Source organism: Gouania willdenowi, chromosome 3, assembly GCF_900634775.1.
Source record: "Gouania willdenowi chromosome 3, fGouWil2.1, whole genome shotgun sequence".
In the NCBI taxonomy this organism is placed as follows: Eukaryota; Metazoa; Chordata; class Actinopteri; order Blenniiformes; family Gobiesocidae; genus Gouania; species Gouania willdenowi.
Window position 1 is genome coordinate 28102233 of NC_041046.1, and position 20793 is coordinate 28123025.

General features: G+C 38.0%; 1 protein-coding gene across 1 annotated transcript; it reads left to right on the forward strand.

The window, feature by feature from the left end:
* The first annotated feature begins 1861 nt into the window (after positions 1 to 1861).
* On the forward strand, positions 1862 to 17479 carry ipo7 (importin 7). Its single transcript, XM_028476688.1, has 25 exons — positions 1862 to 2073; positions 4796 to 4877; positions 6931 to 7084; positions 7173 to 7331; positions 7427 to 7583; positions 7674 to 7763; positions 7863 to 7957; positions 8038 to 8122; positions 8255 to 8389; positions 8716 to 8815; positions 8901 to 8977; positions 9738 to 9854; positions 9985 to 10074; positions 10177 to 10342; positions 10425 to 10585; positions 11418 to 11546; positions 12011 to 12077; positions 12202 to 12327; positions 12408 to 12505; positions 13078 to 13173; positions 13259 to 13479; positions 15502 to 15710; positions 15793 to 15999; positions 16083 to 16199; positions 16437 to 17479. Exons 1-25 carry the CDS (start codon positions 1990 to 1992, stop codon positions 16532 to 16534), a joined length of 3120 nt encoding a protein of 1039 aa, XP_028332489.1. The 5' UTR covers positions 1862 to 1989; the 3' UTR covers positions 16535 to 17479.
* The last annotated feature ends 3314 nt before the right edge of the window (positions 17480 to 20793 follow it).

A 20793-nucleotide genomic window follows, 5' to 3' on the forward strand; every position in this document is an offset into this window, starting at 1 on the left:
CTTTGTTTGGATCTAAAGACAATGATGTTTAGTCGCAGATTGTCAAAGGGAATGGCAACATCAACAAAAAATCTCCGAAATGGCAATAAAATCAGAGTAAACTGTACAAGTTTAAGTGTATAAGTTGGCTGCAGAAACGAGTTCAGAGGCAAACATGTAAACAACATGGAAACAAAACAAGGGGGTACTTATTGAGTGAGGGGTGTATTTTACTTGAAGAGAAGCTCGAGGGAACAAACAACAGAAAAGGATGGTAAACACTATGTTAGACAGTCACCAGACCAGTTTGAACAGAGGTCCTCAACTTGTGCGTCGGCATTCAAAAATGGGTCATGAACTTGTTTTCAGTGAGTCACAGGAATTTCCTCTGAAGATTCAGAAAGACGCTCAACTCAAATGCCACAGACAGCTCATCTGAAAAACTGTTATTTGTAAATTTTACGAGTAAGAAAGAGAGGCGATTCAGAGGCTGCGTTTGTATTGTAACGAACTTATTACTCAAAGGAGTGCACAATATCATGTACCTCCGACTGGTGTTATGAAATTAACGGCATCCGATTGTTCTGATCATTTCAAAGTATGATTTCTCGTTTCCAACTGAAAAGACATTTTTACAAGTTTCTGAATTAAAAAAAAATAATTAAGAAACAGAAACATTTGTTTGTTTTTTTTGTTTTTTTTGTGGAGGAAAAAAATAAAGAATGAGCATCCTCAGCAATGTATACAGTTTTATTCCACAGCTAACAGCTACCTATTGCATGGCCATACTTTGATACATCATGTATACCAGCTGCATCAAATGATTTATTATTTACTTGTTTTTTTTTATTAGAACTGGTGGCAGCTTTTTTTTAATGGTTGATGTGGTTCCTGGGGCAAAATCAGTTAGGAAGGACTAGTTAGAACATGTTTCACTATCTTATATAAGTAAAGATGAAATAATTAAGTAAACTAGAATGTGATTGTTTGTGAGTAATTGGAGACAAATTGAAGTGATCCACATGCAAAGAAGACATATTTTGGTGATATTTTGTTTTATCATCACATTGGGAGTCCAAGAGTGAGTAGTGGTTAGACTGGGGTCACTTCAAATGGATGTGGGGACTTTTCTGTGTGTGTGGGATTTAAATGTTCTCCACATAATTCCAAGAGTTTCTTTGGGTAATCCAGTTTACCAACCATCAACACGTGTGAGGGTCATGGTTGTTCAAAATGTAGCAACATGTAGAGTCACAGAAACTTCAGTCAATGTTAAATTGAAGCAAATTCTTTTTGTCTTCTTTTTTTGAAATAATATGTTTCATTTATTCAAATTCAATCTCCTGACATGTATTCCTACGAGTTCTTTCATAAGGAAAGCATCAAAGCATCTACTGATGGATTTCATGTGTTATCAGAAACAGAATCAGAATTCCTTTATTAATCCCAGGAGGAAATTGCTTTTGTTACAGCCACAGATGAAAAAAAAAAAAAAAATCACAAATAAAAGAATAAAAACGTTAACAAAGATTATTCTATTTGAATTACTTCATTGACTAAATCAGGGTTGAACTTTAGTAATTCAGAACATAATTGTAATTGACGTTCTGGGGAAAAATTATAATTGTAATTTATTTTCAATTGTAAAAAAAATATATATATATATATTAAAAAAAATGTCGGTTATCGTTATCATGATTGATTTGTAATTAAGTATGGAAAATTAAAAACGTAATTGTAAGTGAAAAATGTAATTACCCCAACCCTGGCAGTAAGAGCTTTAGAGAGTAGAAGATTTTGAAGTTTTTCTTGAAACTACAACTCCCAACAGTACTCAGTCGCAGACGGATGTTCGTGTTGCTCACATTCGCCCCTGATCTATCCGGGTACTTCATTCACTGCTTCCTTTCGCGCCGGGTAACCGGAGAGCCGTGCGTCCATGTGCGCAGTGACTGGTAACTGATAGACCAGAAAAATAGAAAAATCAGAGTCGCGAGCACATCTTTCCAGATGGATCCCGAGTCTTTGGTCGAGGCCCTGCGGGGCACGATGGACCCGAATCTGCGGGAGGCCGCGGAGCGGCGGCTGAACGAGGTAAAGTTCTGGTAGTTCGTGGCGCGGGCTCGGTGCGGGCCGCGGCCTTGCTCACAACATCATGATAGTCCGATCACGCTAACGTGGCTCCGCTGTTTTAACAATCGATCCCCTGAGAATTTCAAGCCTGTCGGCTCCCACATCATCCACCACCTCAAACACTGATGCGATCAGCGGCTTTTGTCGTTCGATGAAACCCACTCTGTGCCTGTAACCAACGTCAATGTTAGCCCGTGCCAGCTGTGTGGCTAATCCCACAAGCTAACCACTCATGCTTAGCTTCAACTGATAATGGCCACCCTGTCATACTCTATCTGAATCATTACAAAACATCTAACCACACCTGATTACAATGGGTAGCGCTTTAACTAATCAACATAGTTGAACTATGTTCATGCGCTTGTTTAGTTGCGTCAAAGTTGTGACGCTGTCTTGATATGTTGCTAATGTGTGCTAGCTCAGTTAGCTGCTGCTGGATGAGCTGCCATAGCTGCTGCTGCTGCTGCTCACGTGTCCCTGCTAGGAGGAACCACTAAATGAGCTCAGTATTTAACAATAAAATAAGACTTCAACAAGCTTAACACTATTTTCGTTTGTATATATGTTAAGTCATTTATATGTCGGAAGGTGAAGCTTTAACATTGTCCTATTGTTGAGACTAGTTAAGCTAGCCGAGGTTCATGTGAGCTAAGGGTAAGTGTTAGCAGCATAGTCCCCAAGTGGAAAAGTACGTCACAAACCCTCTATTAAACCCCTAACATTTGTAGCATTATGTGGTCTGTAAAATAAAATAAAACTTTTTAGTTAGGAAACAAGTATAACTCATTTGATAGTTAACATTGTTTTGCAGACAGTGCTGCAACTGCACTGCTGTTGATTGTCTAGTTCGTTTTGCAAACATTTTTATGGATTTATTAAGCAATTGTTAACACACAAAAAAAAAAAAAAAGACCTTGTTTGCACCATATGCCCAGTTATAGTTTCAATGTGCATTGGTGGTTAATGTGGGATCTGGGTGTATGGAAATGACTCATTAAGAGAAGTGTGGCAACACTGATTTCCACTATTACGCCCTCCCACTCCCAGGGTCCCACATTATAATGGCTTTAAAACTTTTCTGGGACACCTTTCCAGAACGAATAAGTGCATTGAAGTAAAGCTCTGTTGTTGAAGGAAAAATGCTGGGGTCTTGGTCTGTCTTCTTTCCTAAAATATTTCAACAGATTGAGGTTAGAGCACAGAAGTGGTCAGAGATGTTCCTCTCTTCCAAACTGTTGCCAAGCACAAACCTTGAAAAACCTCATGCCTCAAAACTAAATGTCACAGTTACATTAACACAACTCTGCTTGCAAACACTAAATACACACACACCCTTTGGCCTGACCTGAAACATTTTTTACTTTTTTTTTAAAACTAAAACAAGACAATCACCTAGCACCTTAGTTGGGTGTCCCAATCCGGTATTGATATTGGATATTGGTCCGATATCAGCCAGAAAAATATTGGACTGCATCTAAAATCTCAGATATATATTATATTTATTTTATTAATCTGTAGAATACTGTAGATATTATGTTGAATGTTAAAATTTATGTAATCAATTGGTTAATAAAAAATAGGTCAGTTTTTCCATATCCCTACCGTTACTGACTATTGTTCTTTGTTTGAGTAACATCACTTGATGAAGTCTTTTCTAACATTCCACACTACAAAATAAGTAATAAAAGTATGTATGATTCGTGCTGATATCACATCGATATCGGTATCGTATCGTAAGTGAAAAAGTTGTTTCGGGACATCCCTACTAAATAGTATTCTTATGACAATCTGAATCGTGTATGTAGTTTGGAGGTTGGTAGTTATTAAATTTCCATAAGGTTCTGGCCATTTTCATTTACTGTTCATAGTTAAGTTGATGTTGCTTACAAATTCCTTTTGCAATTTGTCCCCGCACAATAAGCAAGACCAATATTGTTCTAAAAAATGACAGAAAATCTTGCTCAGGTATATGTAAATGCAAACCCAGGTTTAAAGTAATTTAACGTTAATGATCTAACATTAGCCAATAGCCTGTGTTTTATTACGGTGATAGAAGTTCTGTCAATGACAAATTTTAGTTTTCTGTAATCGAATCAAACAAGGTATTTCAGGGAAGTGTAGAGGCCTGGGATGTTTTTACTGTCCAATTATGCATTGATGATGATGGTTTACTTGAATGATGTAACTGGGAGAGTGTGGAGCATCTTTCTCGTGTTATTTGATTTGTAAGGGATTGCGCACCACGGAGGAGGATGATTGACCTACATGATCTTAGTTACACCAGTCTATGTTGAGAAAAGGCAGATCATTGTCTTTAATGCATATGTTGACACTTGAAATGTGCAGGGAGTTTAGCACCATGTCAATAGCAACGCTGAAGGTTTATGTTTACAGCAAATTTAGAACTAGCTTTACAGATTTTGTGTGATTTGCACAAAAAGTAGTTTATGGTTTTGTTTTTGTTGAATAAAAACGTCACTTATTAGACTTTTCCTTCAAAGCAAAGCTGGCACAGAGTTGGTTTTCAGTCTCAAATCAAAAATAAATCCTCCATACAATTATTTATTGTAATCTAATGCACACCATAATGGTTTAAAATGGGATCATTTTAGTTTGTTGAAGTTTAAAGTTCCGCATGAGTAGTTTGTTTGCATGAATGTGTTTTTTTCTCTCTAATTTGCAGGGTCACTCCCAGGTAAACTTTGTGTCCACTCTGCTGCGTGTCACCATGTCTGATCAGCTGGATTTGCCAGTCAGACAAGCAGGTAAGCCTCAGCATAGACATGAAAACAACTTGATCTACAGTCATGATGTGAGAACATCTAAATACCTGTGGATTTGTCAAAGCCCTTCATGTTTCCCAAATACATTTTAAGTAGGTTGTTGACTTTATTGGTACAGTCTCATCTCATGTTGAAACTTGTTGCTTTGACTCTGTCGAATTAAATTAAAAAGCGTTTAGAAGTAGAACTTTAACAGAAATCTGATTGTTGCCATGATGCTCTTTGAGGGGGTAATTGTGAAGTGCATCTATGAAAAATGCTTTGATACGTTTTTGTTTTGTTCAATTTTTCCTGGGTGAAACAATGCCCCCCCTTTTTTTGTTGGACTAAATATATATATTTTTACTCTTAACTTTTTGATATTTCTTTTTAGTGGACATGCAGTGTTATGACATTGTAAGTTTCATCGATGGAGAGTCTTTAAGAAAACTGTGAAGTTGCACCAAAAGAGAAGAGAATTACTCATCTACTCTGCAATTTCCACTTGAATAGCTTGCTTGCATAACAGCCTTTTTAAGGGAGCTTGATATTGTGATGTTCCATGATTCACAATTGTGTTTTTTTTTTTTTTGTTGTTGTTGTGAGGGGAAAGTGCCACACTGAGTGCAGTAGACTTGGGGAGTTGGTTAAATATAGCTTGTTTTGCAATATTGGAACAAAGTCCAGTCTCTGAAGTACATGCTTCCAAATTGGCAAATGAAAGTGCTGCAGGGATGTGCCGTGAGCACCATTAAGTGCTGGTCAGGCTGAGGGAGAACAGAATAGAGCACCTGCATTTGTTTGCACAACAGTTTTGTGAATATTATCTAAAGAGAAGTTGCCCGTAGTGGTTTTATTGGTTGTGCTGGCACCGCACCAGTCTCTAACCAGCCAGATCTTTGTGTAGAGCCCATATGGCTCAGTTAAGGTGACAACAAAATATCACATTCTTGTGGAAATGAGCAATGTCCTGTGTTCTGATTGAAATGGATTACTTATTTTTGTTGAAATGTTCAAGTATAACAGTCACACAGCAAGAAAAAATAGTTGGTCTGAGTCAAGTGGGGTTTAAGTTCCATTTAGACACTTGTTGTTAAAAGCAAGTGGAAGGATGAATAATAAACAGCTGTGTACACTGCATAGGTTAAAAAAAAAAAAAACATTCTCTGAGCTTAGACTGCTACAGCGGTTGCGATTACTTGGTGTCAGAAAAATCAAAGAGTGTCTATAGACGTGGTAGTATTACCTTCGCTTTAATAGTTTTTTAATAGTAATTTTCAGTGTGTTTGTGTCACAAGCGTAATGGTTCGTTTGTCCGTATGTTCTGTCACTAAGGAAAGAGGGAACTGAAAAATGATATCGGCATTTAAAGAAATTAATGTAGAATTGTAGCATTAAGAGAACAAACCTCATTTTTCATGTTTAAAAACATTCTTATTCACTTATTCATTAAAGGAGCATGAGGACAAAAAGCACCACACAGCTTGTTCAAGACAATAGGGAGAATTGTGTGTGGGCTCATTCTTTTTGGTTTTGAATGCTTCACCACCCATTAGCATTAAAAGACTTGAATGAATGTTTTATCTTTTCCTCAAATCCTGCCCTATGCTTCTTTAAGTTGGGTGTGTTTGACACACATATATGCTGTTAAGGTTAGAGGATCTGAATAAGAACTCTACACTATTGCTGTGTGTTGATATGTTAGAAATGTGATGGCTGCCTACCAGCGACTGCTCATCTTTTTCCACAGATGCCCCCAGCCCCCCCAAATCTGTAGTTTTGTGTCTCGCTGGCATCCCAGTGCCAAACGCAAATGCACAGAACTACAAATGAAATGATTTACATGTGTGGTTTGGCTTTGCAAAGGCAATGCGTTTTACTATTCCATTCATCAGTTTATGTTCAATTTTGTCGTCCCATTGTGACACATTTGGCATAGAATTCCTATAATTCATAATAGGGTTATTTATTAAAAGCAGAGAAGAGGTTTCCTTTTTATTATGATAATTTTTAAGCTGTTCTTTATATGGGGCTAATGATATTTTCTTCTATCTAGGTGTGATTTACCTTAAAAACATGATAACCCAGCACTGGAGTGATGGAGATGGTTCCGGCACAGAGACGCCCGTTAATAACATCCCGGAGGAGGACAGGCAGTTCATTCGAGACAACATAGTCGAGGCCATCATCCACTCCCCCGAGCGCATCAGGTAACAAACCACAGCATGTAGAAAAAAGGCAGCTAGTGAAACTAGACAAAGCTTTTCTGCTTCACTGTGAGCATTCTGAACTCGCCAGGGTCCAGCTGACGACATGTATCCACCACATGATTAAACATGACTACCCCGGCAAGTGGACGACCATTGTGGACAAGATTGGTTTCTATCTGCAGTCCGACAACAGTGCAGGGTGGCTGGGGATCCTGCTCTGTCTCTACCAGCTGGTCAAAAACTATGAGTAAGTAATTCTCATATAGGTTAAATGTTTTTTTTCTTTCTCATATCATTGCCTTAAAAAAAGGGTTTGAAGTTTACTGAGTATGTCAAATGCAGATACAAGAAACCAGAAGAGCGACAACCTCTTGTCGCAGCGATGCACATCTTCATGCCTATGTTGAAAGATCGCTTCATCCAGCTCCTCCCTGACCACTCCAGTGACTCTGTCCTCATCCAGAAACAGATCTTTAAAATCCTCTACGCCCTATTCCAGGTATTGTCGAAACTTGAAATCGAATCTTATATTTTAGTTGTTTTAAATCCAGATTTAACTTTAAATACTGCCTCTTTTTTTTTTTAACAGTACAATCTTCCTCTGGAGCTAATCAACAGACAGAATCTCACAGAATGGATGGAGATCCTGAAGACAGTCGTAGATCGAGATGTTCCTCCGGTAACGAGGCTAAGATTATACCTTTTTAATGCAACAATTTCATGGTATTTCTCTTGGATTTCTTTCAAGTACGCTTTAATAATATTCGTAACATTTTAGGAGACGATGCAGATCGACGAGGATGAGCGGCCCGAGCTGCCATGGTGGAAGTGTAAGAAATGGGCTCTTCATATTTTGGCACGATTGTTTGAAAGGTAAAAACACAAACAGGATTTATTTGCATGTTACAGTGCAATGGTTTCAATTATATTCATTTTTTAAATCTGATCTGTAGATATGGAAGTCCAGGCAACACAACCAAAGAGTACGCAGAGTTTGCTGACCTTTTCCTGAAGGAGTATGCTGTCCCGGCCCAGCAGGTAAGAACGTACACAAGTGAAACTTAAGCACCAACTGTGCTCGAACTAAATCAAAGTGGTTTTTTTTTTTCCACGAAATGTCACAAATGTTTTTGTTTTTTTGTTTTGTTTTTTTACCAAATTGTTTACTAGGTGCTGCTCAAAGTCTTGTACCAGTACAAGGAAAACCAGTATGTGGCTCCTAGAGTGCTCCAACAGACACTCAACTACATCAACCAGGGCATCGCACATGCTATCACATGGAAGAACCTGAAACCACATATCCAGGCATGGCTGAAGTATTCAGTGAAATTTGATTATTCATTGTGTTAAATATTTTGTGACAGTCATATCAGCAGCATTGATGTGTAAGTGCAATACTGTGTGGCAAGCAGTTATCCACAGCATTAACTATATCAACATAATGATAAGATTAATGTAAATATGTGCTAAGGGAAAGCAGTCTTTCCTGTTATGTAATCAACATTAGTGATTACAAGTCCAGGTTTAAACATTTGCACTTTTAGATTAGCTGCTGTAACGACTTCATATGACAACCCCGTGGTCCCCAAGCAGCTGCCTGACTGATCCTCTCATTCTTTTATGTTTTTTAGGGCATAATTCAGGATGTAGTGTTTCCCCTCATGTGCTACACAGACAGCGATGAGGAGTTATGGCAGGAGGATCCCTATGAGTACATACGCATGAAGTTTGGTAAATAGAGAAATCTGTTGCCTTTTCATTGAAAATGACTGTTTTCTCTGAAGAGCATTGATTTAAAGGTTTTCTTCTTCTTTAGATGTATTCGAGGACTTTATTTCTGCCACAACAGCTGCTCAGACGCTCCTTTTCACAGCTTGTAACAAACGAAAAGAGGTGAGTGGAGACTAGAGCTAGGTCATTTCATTTCTGTCAAAACTATTTTATTTAATGATATGTTAACACTTTACTTAATGTTGTATACATAAGGCTGATATTACTTTGTTATGAGCATGAATATGGTGTCTTGATAATAAGCTGTCATTTAGTGTTGTTTGCTAAATTATGACACATTTGGAGCTATGTTGGTATTTTTTGGGTTAGGTGGAGGGATCTAGTGGGATTAGGTAGTGTTAGGGGTTCAGGTAAAGAAGGGTTAGAGTTGGAATAAGGAACGGCACTTAATGACAGCCTTCATGACCTTATTTATGCTAATGACAGGTGTCAGGTCATAATACTGACAGCGTAATGTCAGCCTTATGTATAAAACTTCAAGTAAAGTGTTGCCAAAGATACTTACAAATTGCTCAACTAGTCGGAGAAACTCGGATGGATTGATCATTGGTTCACGGCTCAACTAGCCTGGGACATTTGGATGGTCTATCCTTCTATCCTATTCTGTTTACCCTTCTGTCCACTGACCCAGCCAGTCGAAGCGGATGGCTGCCACATCTGAACCTGGTTTTGCTGGAGATTTCTTCCCATAAAAAAATTTTTTTTTCCTCCCACTGTTGCTAAATGCTTGTTCATGTGGATCTTGTTGGGTTCTTTTTTTCTTTCTGACTATGGACTTTATATTTTGTAAACAGCGCTGAGAATACTTTGTTGGTGTTTGCGCTATATAAATAAAGTTGATTTGATACTTGTTTTTCTTTAGGTTTTGCAAAAAACGATGGGCTTCTGCTACCAGATTCTTACTGATCCTGCCACCGACTTCAGGAAAAAGGATGGGGCCTTACACATGATTGGTTCCTTGGCTGAGATTCTTCTGAAGGTAATCTGCTCTCAGTAGGCCGTTGGGTGTTGGCCCATTGCAAAGTTTACCAAAAACATTCTAAATAATAATTTCAGAAAACTCCACAAAGGTTAATTTTTTCCCATGATTGACTTTGTTCTTTCTACAGAAAAAAATATACAAGGGCCAGATGGAGTTCATGCTGCAGAATCACGTCTTCCCCCTGTTCCGTAGTGAGCTGGGCTACATGAGAGCCAGAGTAAGTTCTGATCATAAAACAGGCAGACTTGAGCTGTAGCAACACGCCGTTAAGTGTTTTACGGAATGACTGCACGCATCCTTAAATATAATTTGTTCACAGGCTTGTTGGGTACTGCATTACTTTTGCGAGGTGAAGTTTAAAAGTGACCAGAACCTGCAGACGGCGCTGGAGCTGACTCGTCTTTGTCTAATCAATGACAACGAGATGCCCGTTAAGGTGGAGGCTGCAATAGCTCTGCAAGTGCTCATCAGCAATCAGGAAAAAGGTACGCAACTCAAAATACCTGTTTTTTTTTTTTTAAGTGTTTGTTTTTTTGCTAAGGTTGATTCAGTTTTTCTTCCTTAAAGCCAAAGAATACATCACGCCATTTATCCGGCCTGTGATGCAGGCACTGCTGCAAATAGTCAGGGAGACGGAGAATGATGATCTCACCAATGTCATTCAAAAGATGATCTGTGAATACAGTGAGGAGGTCACACCTATAGCAGTAGAGATGACGCAGCACCTGGTGAGTCAAGTTTTTGCTTCTGTACCATGAGTCATTCATCACTGAACTAGTGTTTCTCAAATGGGGGTACGTGTACCCCTAGGGGTACGCGATGGCACTACAGGGGGTACTTGAAAGAGAGATGGAGGAAAATTAACAAAAGTGTCATTCTTGATCCCACACCAGGCGTGAGATAACCAGAAATGCTAAAAACTATAGAAATAAATCTATTCAGGAGGCAATAAATCAGAGTTTTTCAACCAACACACAATCTTAAACAACGGTCTTTCTATACTTTCACTTTGTGAAATAGAATTCTAGTTCAACTAAAAGGCAGTAAAAATTAAAAAAAATAATATTTGAGCTCAAACATGATGAAAAACTCATTCTAGAAAAAAATGTCTTTGGGGTCACCAGAAACTCTTGATATCAGTATAGGGTCACAATCCAAAAAAAAAGCTTGGAAACCACTGCGCCAAATACTGTTTCTTTCCACTTATTTACTAAATGTTTGTTATCGCTCGTTTATTCCATCATTATGCTCTATAGTTTTTTTGAAATAGTAAATAGTTTTCTAAGTAAAATGTTGTAGTCGGACAAAAGGGGTACCTAAATTCAAAAATAAGAGAAATGGGGGACTTGAGACAAAAATGTTTGAGAACCACTGCACTAAACAATGAAAATAAGGCTCGGTTAAAGTTGCGGGTTTATTTAGGATTTACTTTTATGTGTGACTTGTTGCCGTTTTCTCTTCTGTTATCAGTATCAAAATAGGAATGGTGTTCTGAATAATACTGTAAGGAACTGTTATCTTGTGGACACATTCATAGTCCTTCTACTTCCTCTTGAACAGGCAATGACGTTCAACCAGGTGATTCAGACTGGCCCTGATGAGGAGGGAGGTGATGACAAAGCTGTGACAGCCATGGGCATCCTAAACACCATCGACACATTGTTAAGTGTGGTGGAGGACCACAAAGAGGTTAGCACTCCTGCTCGGTCCATCCTTGCTATCCACTCATGTTGGTGCCACTTCCTGTGCAGGAGCCGTTCTGCTCTGCTGCAGCATTCCTGCCAACACACTCCAACCACCCACCAACTTCTGGGAACATTCTGTGTTCTCACCATGTTTCAAATGACTCACAGGCTGAGGCAGACACTGGAAATAGCGCCAGGGGCACACTGCCATTCATTTTTGACTTGTGAATTGCATCAAGAAATTTGTCCTGCTGTTTTTATTTGATTAGTGAATATTAAAATATTTTCCAGTAGTTTATCTGACACATTAAGATTTTCTTCCAGATCAAGCTGCAAGATTTGATTGAAAATTCCTGTATTTAATGAAATATTTGATTGGAGAACATGGTTTTAATGTTAGATTCTGGGGTTCATCTTAACAGTTGAAGCTAATTTAATGCTGATCAGAATCTCACTGACTTGTTTCAGATCACACAGCAGCTGGAGGGCATCTGCCTGCAGGTGATCGGCACTGTGCTTCAGCAGCACGTACTGGGTAAGGACTAGTTCTTCCTGGGTTTCCACATTCCAGTTTCATATCACCATGAAACCTTTCTTTCTTCCCACTAGAGATGAGCTATATATACTTCTGTGACTCATCAGTGTTTCTGTTCTTTCAGAGTTTTATGAAGAGATCTTGTCCTTGGCTCACAGTCTCACCTGCCAGCAGGTCTCGCCACAGATGTGGCAGCTTCTTCCACTGGTGTATGAAGTCTTCCAGCAGGATGGGTTTGACTACTTCACTGGTACACCCATTAAGTACATATTCAGAACACAGGTGAAGCTCTGGGATCAAACTCATTTAGGTGATTGTGTTTTCTTATAGATATGATGCCCCTCCTTCACAACTACGTGACTATTGACACAGACACTCTCCTTTCTGACACCAAATACCTGGAGATCATCTACAGCATGTGCAAGAAGGTGAAAAGGAGCAGATTCACAGTAGCTGGGTTTCCATTACAGATTTTTGCAAACTAAAAGCAATATTTCTAAATGTTGACAAAATATAGTTGCACTTTGAACGTGTTTCCAAGAAGGTTGTTTTGAGACTTTGCTGCAAAAAGTTGGACGCTCCAAACCCCCTTATAACGTTCCGCATTCCTTTTGTTGTTTCACAATTTTTTTTGAAGTATAATGCTAAGAAATGTCCCGTACTGCGCCATGTTTTTTCGGAGTGAAGTGGTCATGTGACCAGGTACGTCATATTTTGTGATGTGTATTTGCTGAAAGTGTGTGTTCATGGCACTTTTGTGATAGATTTCAAAATTGAAATGTCTGAAATTCCTCTTCATAAAAGCATAAAAACCATTTAGTGATATTTGAGGATTTTTTAAATTATTCAGGTGTTTCCATTACCAGTTTTTATTGCGTTATTTAGATTTTGCGCATTTCCAAGGGTAGTGGAAACACAGCTAGTGTCTGCCTGTGGGAAGTTACATTTATTGTTGATAGTGGGTTTTGGACCTTTGACATTATTTTACCTTATGTCACAGGTTCTGACAGGGGATCCCGGTGAGGACCCAGAGTGTCACGCAGCCAAGCTATTAGAGGTGATCATTCTGCAGTGCAAAGGTCGTGGCATTGATCAGGTCAGTGCCTGTAACTACAACGCAAGTATTATTTAATGCATCTGATTTTTGTAGCAAACGTAATCCCGACTTGTTCCTGTCATAGGTTGTGCCCTTGTTTGTGGCGTCTGCGTTGGAGCGTTTAACACGAGAGGTAAAAACCAGTGAGTTAAGGACAATGTGCCTCCAAGTGGCCATCGCTGCGCTTTACTACAGCCCCCCTCTTCTCCTCAACACACTGGAGAATCTCCGCTTCCCCAACAACACGGAGCCAATCACCAACCACTTCATCACCCAGTGGCTCAAAGATGTCGACTGCTTCCTTGGGTAAGGTGCTGGTTTTATATTTCTACTAATTCCTACTTTGTTAGAACTTAAGTGCAGAACTCATGTGGTTGTTAGAAATAATTTTGGTTGAAAGGGTCTGGGAGTGGGAGGGGCATGTGGAGTCAACGTGGTGTTAGTTGAAACCGGATGAGAGTGGAGCCACACAGTCTTTTGACCTCTCTCTCTCTTAGCTCTCTCATTTTGCTTTTGTGGATTAACCTGTTGCTGTTTTTTCTTCAAGTAAACATTTAAACTTTACTACGTGGTCCTGTGGATTTTTTGGGATGCAAATACGTATGAGGAGTTTTTTGGGAGTGTCAAACTAAGGCTGCACTCAGTGGACACCTACAAGTATTATTCTGGCTACTAGGTCCTGTGCGACCTAGACGCTCAAAGTTGAAAAATTTGATAAAGCGACCTCAAGCAACAACTCCCCTACCACTGTCTGTAGAGCCGAGGCAGCAGCCCCTCCCGCCCGCTACAGTGAGACAGCTGCAGAGGAGGGCTGTACTACACTTTCTCTATTTACCGGGGCAAAATTAAAGCTGTTAACTTCTTGAATCAGCCTGCATTCTCATCAAGTTGATCATTTAAACTGGTAAAGCAGTGCTGTCTATGATACGGCCAGAGAAGAATTGATCAACCCTCTCTCCAACGGGTCCGCAGACACACACACACACACACACACACACACACACACTGAGTCTGTTCTCTGGTCGTCACGTCACTGGAGCGATGGAGTGACCAAAAAGCGTCACTATACTGAAATGGCTACTGTCGCGTTCGGTGTGAACGCATCTTTATACAAACCGAGTAAGCAGGGCAGAGTAATACAAGAAACAAACTGGTGCGGGCATTTAGGAACCGAAAAAACAAATCGAAATTCAAACATTTTCATAACGGTCCCGGAAGGAACACTTGCTAAATCAAAAAATGTATTATTTGAATGGCATAATTTACATTTCTCTATATTCTTATTAATTATTAAAGAAGTCATTCCTACCATCCATGGCACCACACTGTTTATTATTGTCTTGCCAAATGGAAAATGAAATGCAATGGGACTGTTTTTGATCTTTGGTTCACATCTACTGAACGGTCTATGTAATCTTGTCGGTGACAGTTAAGGAATCTGGCTTGTAATTGGAAGGTCACCAGTTCATATCCAACATAGGCCATTACCATGGAATGTTGAGCAGGTCCCTTAAACCTAACTGCTAGATACTGGTGTTGTACGTCACTTTAGATAAAAGCGTCTTTTGCTAAATTGAATTGTCATCTTCCAATTGTAATATTTATATTTCAAATTGTACTTTGTCCCTTTTATAAATATCCTATTGTTAGTAAAGCCTGTTGTGCACTGCAAACATTTAATGCCACGTATTGATTGCATGTTGTCAGTTGTGTAACAGAATATGCGTAAGGCAGTGCTGACCTTAATTGGACGAGTATGTACAAAACAGGGCAGAGAGTGACTGAGTTTAGACCTATATTTGCTTGTGTACCATGTTCAATGTAAAAGTCAATTACATTTTAGCATGTAGTTTTGCTTTTATGTAAAAAAAAAAAATGATATATTGTTCCAACAATACTGCAACATATTCAATTTTCTAGTAACTATATAAAGAACAGCAGCCACAGAGAGGCCAGTGAAAGGGAATCTAACTGTGCTGTTTTTGTCCAATAAAATACAAGAAATGGAAGAGTAGATGCATCTCTCATTAATGGAGGTCAGCCAGTTGCTATGACAACCATGTGTGTCTGATGCATACATAAAGGATGTGCTGATGTCTACTAAGGAGAGGTTGGCAGCGTTTGCACAGAGTCAGATCCTGAGAATGAGCCAGATGTCATTTAGTGCCACAGCCAGTGATTGTAGGATTGAATAAATCAGCTTGTGTTGAGTGTTAGACTTTAACCTCAGATGCTATTTAAGCCTCAATGTTTAAACAAAATATGAAACACTTAAGTAGTCACTTATCCTCTTTTAAAAAAAAAAAAATTCTTCTTTGTCCTTCTCAGCCTCCACGACAGGAAGATGTGCATTCTGGGACTTTGTGCTCTCATTGATCTGGACCACAGGCCTCAGGCCATAAACCAGGTAGCAGGTCAGCTCCTCCCAGCAGCCATTCTACTATTCAGTGGACTCAAGAGAGCTTACGCCTGCCGAGCAGAGCACGAAAATGACGAAGACGATGATGATGAAGGCGGGGAGGATGAGGATGAAGCTGGTAAGGCAGTATTTAAGTTTTTTGGTTTTGAATCGTCATATGAAACAAGTTACTGAAGGGGTTTTGTTCGGTCTAACCATAGCTGAGCTTGGGAGCGACGAAGATGACATTGATGAGGAAGGTCAGGAGTACCTGGAGATGCTGGCGAAGCACGCAGGAGAGGACGGAGATGATGAAGACTGGGAGGAGGATGATGCTGAGGAGACTGCACTGGAGGGCTACACTACAGCTGTAGATGACGACGACAACTTTGTGGACGAGTATCAGATTTTCAAAGCCATATTACAGAGTAAGATGATCAGTCGTTGATACCACGTTTAAACCACTTCACTTGCTCTGCAACGTCCAGCATCTAACATTACTCTCCTACAGATATCCAGAACCGCGATCCAGCCTGGTACCAGGCATTGACACAAGTTCTGGACGAGGAACAAGGCAAACAGCTTCATGACATCGGCACACTCGCAGATCAGAGACGAGCAGCACATGGTGAGCGTCAACGTTGACGCACGTTGCAGATGAAATAACAACCACATGCTTGAATCTGAAAATAAAACCCTTTTTGAACTATTTTATGCTCTAATGCATATTTATTTGGTTTAAAATGACCATGGTGAACACTACGTTAAACTATGCTGCTTTATACACGACAATAACTCAACACGATAGAAAGAAGTTGTTAAATATAAAATTTTAAGTTTTTTTTTTCTTTTTGTCCAAATGCAGAATCAAAGATGATTGAGAAACACGGGGGTTACAAGTTCACAGCACCTGTCGTACCATCTACTTTCAACTTTGGAGGCACTGCTCCAGGAATGAATTGAGTCCCCCTCGTCCTACTTTTTAATACTCTGTGACTGATTGTAGTGAAGTGAAAAAAAAGCTTGTGTTATTCCCTTAAGTAGTGGTTCCAAAACTGGTTCTTCTCGGTTATTCTTCAATCTGTCTTCAAACGGGGGGGGAAAGGCCACCAGAAGATGTGGGAAATCAACCAGAAAGCAACCAAAGTGCAACCAATGGCTGGGGAAAACAAACCAGGAACTTGAGCACGAGGCACGACGAGAGGCTGTGAACAACGCTGTCGTCTGGAGCACAGTTTGACGGAGAAGATGCTACCATAGCTCCCTTGTTTTTCTTACCCACTTGAAAAAAATTGGGAGATGGACAGGCTTGGAAATAGGACTACGATTATGACATTGCTGTTGTGGCCGAGTGGCTGTCATAAGATTTAACTTCTGGCAATTACGAATTTACCACATAAACATGTTCATGTAAATACAAGCCAAGGTTATTGATTTATTTTTCTTTCCAAGTAGCCTTGAAAAACAACCAGAGACGTTTGTAAGGTATCAACAGCTGTATTCATATGTAGCATATTGGATAATTCATAGCACTATGTGATGCCTGATCTCTGTAAATTAATAACTAGCACTTTCATATTGTTCAGGTTTCCCAGCCTTCTGTATCAGACTGCAAATTTTTTTTAAAAAATGGAACAATATTTAAAGGAACAGCTGTAACTTGGTTACTTAATAAGTGACTCGTGTAACGGCTGGTTGTGACCCATCTGGTTGGAGGGAATCGGTGGACAAGTATGCTTTAGGTGTTCAGTATGGCGACAGGACAAGTGTTGGCACTCCAAGTGCATTTGGATACATCAGTGACGCATGTACAATATGACTAATCATGAAGGTCTCAAGCTTTTGGTTGGTGTATGGATGAGCCATCTATATATACAACGCATTAAAGACAAAAGAAGCTAAGGGAAATGGAGACTCACTGTTTTATTACAGCACCACAGATTTAACCACTTGGGTCATATTTTCACCGTTAACATGATTACATTAAAAGTACAAAACTGATTTAAGATCATTTCTTTTTTACCAAAGATAGACCATACAATGTTAAAAATTCCATTAGAGTTTATTGGGGATCCAGATCAGTATACTGGTTTTATTCCTGATCAGTTTCAATTGCTGTTGTATAGAAATATCAGCACTGATGTGATTCAGTCATAGGCAGGATGCCACAGATAATCACACCAGTGCTGATATACAGCACAACCCCAAGTGTGGTATTGCTTTTATACAACAGTTCTACAAGTGCATTTTATTAAATAGTTTTAACCGACGTGAGATTATGATTTCATTATTTAATCATTTGTCTGGCTCCGCCATGACAAATAGGTCCACAACTGGAAGGGAGACTAGGCTGTTGCCAGGCAACACAAAAACAGTTCTAACACCTGAACAGCAGAGTGATAAAATGTCTGTAAAAAGTCCCAGTGCTGTTGTTGTTCTATATCGGCACTAATGGAATGCCTCGTCCAATCAAATGACTTGGTCGGAACTTGTAAAAAAAAAATAGATAAATCGCAATCATTGGCAAAAATGAATATCTCTGTTCGTAACTGGCCAATCTTCATGAATTTAGACTTTATGTCCGTTTCATCTGGATCAGATGTGGATTTTGCATTTCGTGATTTTCCAAAATAATGGGGTTGCCCACACATTTGGATCTAATGTATCGTTATTAATGAGGATATACATTTCTTCCAAGCCTGAACAGTGTGATTGATCAGGATCAATATCTGGTGAAGAGGATATTTGGCACTTGGGGGAGATTTGTGCTCTCACGTTTATTTTTTTTCATAATACATGTGAATTAAGATTTGTGTAAAACAGAGATAGTGTTGATATGACTTTTTTTGTATGACAATCAACCTTAATCCAATCTGTCAACAAGCAAAAAAACAGCTTAGATTATAAATACTAAATATTATTTCAGCCCAATTATTATTTTCCATCTTTTAACCTGTAAACCTCTCTCACACACACACACAGTGTTATAGTGTGATTTTGGTGGCCTGCTGTAGTGGAGAATCATTTACTGTACATACTGTGATTTAAAATGATAAAAGCACCCCTCAATACGCCACAACAACATTTTGGCATTCATTCCTAAAATGACAGCTTTGGACTTCTGAGCCATACTGCAGTGCATTGGGACAGTAGCATAGTTGGTAAAACTATTATTTTTAATAGTCCTCATACTTTGTTTTTGCTCACTTTAGTGCAAAATTATGGGAAAATGATCAATTAAAGCAAAAAGAAATCTGCACTAAGTTGTAAAATATGTTGCAATAAAGAGCAGATAATATTGATCAGAAAGGAAGAATAAATGAGGTTCTGTGTGTTCTTAGATGTGTATGTTTGTTGAGGTATTATGAAGTTAAACCTCCCTATCCTGGTCCTCATGCTTTCCTTTCAGACGTCATCATCTATCAACAAACAGGAGCTTCTGGTCAATTCTTTAAACAGAAAATCCAGTGTTTTTCTGTTAATGGATCCGACTTATAAAGTCCTCAGTGATCTGCTGAGCTTCCATTTACTTTAGTAGTATGAGATCATGACACGTGATGTTGATAATTGAACAGCAAAGCAGCTCCAGACCCTCACACTACCACCACCATGTGACATGTCAGTTTACTCATCCTTCTGTTTGCTCTACATGGAAATCATCATGGATGCCATTTGTGTCCTCACTCACTTTGACCTCAAACAAACTCAGAACAAAGTGACTTTGATGTTTAGGGTTCTTTTCTGACAAATTGGATGAGTAGGTTTTATTTTCTATATGTAAATCTAAATGTTACATTTAAAAATGAATGTAAAATCGAAATGTTTCATTTAAATATGAATGTTAAATCTACATGTTACATTTAAATATGAACGTAAAATCTAAATCTAAATGTTACATTTAAATATGAATGTAAAATCCAAATCTAAATGTTACATTTAAATATAAATGTAAAATCTAAATGTTACATTTAAATATGAACGTAAAATCTAAATCTAAATGTTACGTTTAAATATAAATGTTAAATCTAAATGTTAAATTTAAATATGAACGTAAAATCTAAATCTAAACGTTATGTTTAAATATAAATCTTAAATCTAAATCTAAATGTTACATTTAAATATGAATGGTAAATCTAAATGTTACATTTAAATATGAATGGTAAATCTAAATGTTACATTTAAATATGAATGCTAAATCTAAATGTTACATTTAAATATGAATGTAAAATCTAAATCTAAATGTTATGTTTAAATATGAATGTAAAATCTAAATGTTACATTTAAATATGAATGCAAAATCTAAATCTAAATGTTACGTTTAAATATGAATGTAAAATCTAAATGTTCTATTTAAATATGAACGTAAGATCTAAATCTAAATGTTACATTTAAATATAAATGTTAAGTCTAAATGTTACATTCAAATATGAATGTAAACTCTAAATCTAAATGTTACATTTAAATATGAATGTTAATTTTAAATTTAAATGTTAAATCTAAATGTCATGGGTGAAACTGAATATTTAAGTAATATGCAATTTCACGCGAATTATTCTAAATATTTAACAGTTAGATTTAGATTTAATATTTAACGTTTCGATTTTTCATTGACATTTTTATGAGAAAAGTAAATGTCTCAAATTTCACAAATATTGCTGTAAATTTGTTCTGCTGTATTTGTAGTTACTGTACGTGGAGTTGCAAAGCTTTAGAAACAGTTCTATAATGATTTTCAGGCTGATTCACGTCTTTGGATTTTGTTTTTCTGCTGTTTAAGTCATTTACTTGATTCTATATCTTAGACTTACCTACTTAGGATAGGCTTGTCTCATCTTTATTTTTTTATTTTGCATGGATAAGACTGGTGAAAACAAGCTTAGATTAATCATACAATGAATGTAGTGGCAGAAGTATTGAAGTATTATGACGTACTGATGATATTATAAACTAGAGCACAATCTAATATGTTTTTCTTCAATACGCACATTTTTAAATGAACAAAACAAACCAATGTTTATCTTAATGACAGACTTTAAAATAGAAATGAGGCTATGTTTATAATATGTAATACACAGGCCATCTGCCACGTGCAAAAACAAATATTTAAATGCAAGGAATAAATACAGATGTTACAGATGCACGAAAATACAGAGAAAAGGGAAATAATAGACAACAGATCAAACTGTCATCAGATGCCAGAATTGATTTATTTTAGATCATAA

Bases quoted from the DNA above. Each gene is read 5' to 3' on its own strand.
- ipo7 (XM_028476688.1), top strand. From the start codon at position 1,990: ATGGATCCCGAGTCTTTGGTCGAGGCCCTGCGGGGCACGATGGACCCG. The intron at 12,506-13,077 runs GTGAAAAGGAGC...CTTATGTCACAG, and splicing joins TCTACAGCATGTGCAAGAAG to GTTCTGACAGGGGATCCCGG. The intron at 13,174-13,258 runs GTCAGTGCCTGT...TTCCTGTCATAG, and splicing joins AAGGTCGTGGCATTGATCAG to GTTGTGCCCTTGTTTGTGGC.